At 46.9% G+C, this 2,859-nt stretch overlaps 1 protein-coding gene across 1 annotated transcript in view; it reads right to left on the reverse strand.

Annotated features, from left to right (window-relative positions):
• Positions 1–926: 926 nt before the first annotated feature.
• Positions 927–2,859, reverse strand: part of SLC16A4 (solute carrier family 16, member 4) — an 11,193-nt gene continuing 9,260 nt past the window's right edge. The window contains exon 9 of the mRNA XM_009334732.1: positions 927–1,211. Coding sequence (XP_009333007.1) covers positions 1,057–1,211 — 155 coding nt within the window. The 3' untranslated portion in view covers positions 927–1,056. The remainder of the gene's footprint in view (positions 1,212–2,859) is intronic.

The following is a 2,859-nucleotide window of genomic DNA, read 5'->3' on the forward strand; positions in this document are numbered from 1 at the left end:
TTGGTTTAAAATATAAAAAAAAAAAAGGGGGGGGGGGAGATAATGCCAGTGGCAGGGCTGGTTGCATGTAAACCCCTTACGATATCCCAGATCCACGTAATAATTTCAAATATCTGGTGATCATGCAAAAAAATTGTAACCTCACTACCGGAAAGAAAGTCAAAGCAGCTGTTACATCTTGCCCATCCGAATTAAATCTGTAGGATGCTGGTTGAATATAGGCTCAGCGTTGCTGCCGGGCTTTGGAAGCTGCCTTCATGGGTTCACTGAATCCCAGAGAGTCGCTGGATGATTGGGAGGGTGGGGAGAAGGGGAGAGGAGTCCGAGAGATGGCTGTGATCTTTAAGTTTGCTGTATTGTGGTACTGGCTTTAATTAGAATTGGTTTTGTTTCCAGGTCCTCTGTGCTGTGGCAAATAACACCGTGCCTGGGCGAATGAGTGGCCACGGTGCAGCATCCTTCTCGCAGAAAAAGAGGTTTTTGTGGAACGGCTGTTCTCCGTATCCCTCATGGAAGTTTAATCCTTATCTCTCTGTACCATCTCTGTCCTTGCATCCCTCCCCGGGGCTAATTATTCGTATCTGAACAGAATAAGCTAACATCTCCTGCTGTGCTTTGGCGCTTTTGAGGTCCTTGGCTGCCTCATCCCAAGAGGTGAGTCAGCTTTGCTCTCTCGCGGTGGCTGGGAAAGCTGGAGGGGCGGCTCTGCGGCTCTGACACCGAGCTGTCGGACTGAAGGCAGGGGGGTTAAATCTGAGGTACAGAAAGACACGGCTCGGGAGCAAAGTCAGAGTGAAGCCAGTGTCCATCCCGGCCGTGGGCCTTATTTTTTCCCATCAAATAACGCTTTACACTCCGTATTTCTCAGATGGCTTTAATCACAAGTACAGGAGAAATATCTGGATATACAAACTGTGAATCTCTCATCTAAAAATTCCTATTTTCATTTTTGCTGCTGTTTCTGTTTCCCGGTACAGAAGGTCTGTGCTGGCGCTCACTTTCCGATCGTGGATGCAATCAAAGACCATCCTTTAACATTTCCACCGCAGCACCGCTTCAGCCAAGCCTGCGACCGTTGTTCAGGTTGGCTTTTTTTAGTTTCCATTTCTGGGCCGAAGGCTCAAAGAAGAAAGAAATAGGTGAGATGAGAGCGCAGGCTCCAGCAAAGAGGAAAGAGCAGACATATGTCTGGGTGTAGTCATACAGCCACCCTGCAGGAGAAAAGATTGTTATTAAAGCTGTTGGATTTTTCTCACTGAAAAAATCATTTTGGGAGGTGGGCGGCAAGCAAAGGATGTGTGTTCTCATTTAAGAATTCCTCAGCTATTTAAGTTACCTTAACTCTTCGTGTGCCTGCTGCTCTGCAGCATGTACATGGACAGTTAGGACTATTGCCATTGGTATAAAGGCAAACTTGGAGGTCGTTCTTCCCAGAGCTAGCTTCTCCTGATCCTTGTAGTGAACGTGGATTTTAATGTGATTGAATTTAATCCCTGACGTTTTTTCCTGTTTAAATAAATGGGCCAAAAGTAGCTGCTGCAGCAGATGGAAGATCCCACTGGACTAATGAGATGACTTGCATGTCTTGGTGTTTGCAAGATCTGGGCTGCAAACTCCAGATTCTCCAGCCTTGGAGAGCTCACCTTCTTGTGAGCAGACACAATTTAATGCAACCTGTCTAATATGAGAGATCCCAGGCCAGGAGGTTGAAGTGAACTTGCTTAAAAGGAGCGTTGTGAGCACTTAAAAGGAAAACCTAAATTCCATAAAGACTCAGGAATCTGCGAGGGGGTAGGTCGCCTTTTAAAATGACCTTTGGTGTTCTGTTCAGTTACGGCATATTATCTTGTGTCTAGACAATCACTTTAAAGGTGGAGAATTCCTCCACTTGAATCTAAAATATACAAAGCAATGGGAGTTGCCTGTTGCGCGTAATAAAAACCTTAATATACTCCTGAATCTGGCATGGGATGGTTGGATGTCCGAGGTGGGTTAGCAGCTGAGCCAGATCTACCTCTGGCGTAAAATGCAATTCCTCCGGTGACATCCGAGGACTTGCATGATTTACACAAACAGCAGATCTGGCCCAAATTTGGGATTCTTAAAACCAGCTCTGGTTAGGAAGGGAAATAATAATAGTCCCTGGAGATCCTGGTCTCAGCCGCGCAGGAGCGTGGCTGCTGCTCTTGTCTGCGAGTGCCACGGCCCGGAGTAGGGAAGGAAACGGTGCCGGTAAAATTTGGGGATCTGTGACAAACCAGAGGTGTCGTTTTCCTTGCTGTAGATTCACAGGGCTGCAGGAAGGTTTTATAAACAGAGGAAAGGCTGCGGGCTGCTTTGCTCAGTTTCTGTTGGCTCGTGCCTTTCTCAGGGGGAGTTTCAGCTCTGTTTTTTTTCTCAGGGATATCGTGTGAGCCGTGGCACAGGCGAAGATGGAGCTTGCTGTCAGAAAGGAGGACCCCCTGGTGCTGGACTGGGTGACGGGGGTGGCTCTCCCGTGACCCTGATGTTTTTGCGGAGTGATTTATTCTCGAAGGTGGATCTGTTTTTGCTGTCTGAAAGTCTGTGGGATTTGGACAGAAGAAGGGATCCTAACGCAGTCGTCTGTAAGATGTACAGGACAGAGTGCTCCAGTTGTGGAGCTCTGATTTATTTAAATTATTTTTTAAATATCCTTCAGGATATTTTTTAATTTTTTCTGTTTTTTCTATAAGCTCTACTTGGTGCTGAAAGACCAGCATTGCCTCCTCGCCGGCAGCACAGCGATCGCCTTCCACCGCGTGACACCCCAGCCTTTTAAAGCACCTACGGTGTCTGTGCCCCCACTCCCCATCCAAAAAAAAAAAAAAAAGATCATTC

Source organism: Pygoscelis adeliae, unplaced genomic scaffold, assembly GCF_000699105.1.
Source record: "Pygoscelis adeliae isolate BGI_AS28 unplaced genomic scaffold, ASM69910v1 Scaffold482, whole genome shotgun sequence".
NCBI classification, from domain to species: domain Eukaryota; kingdom Metazoa; phylum Chordata; class Aves; order Sphenisciformes; family Spheniscidae; genus Pygoscelis; species Pygoscelis adeliae.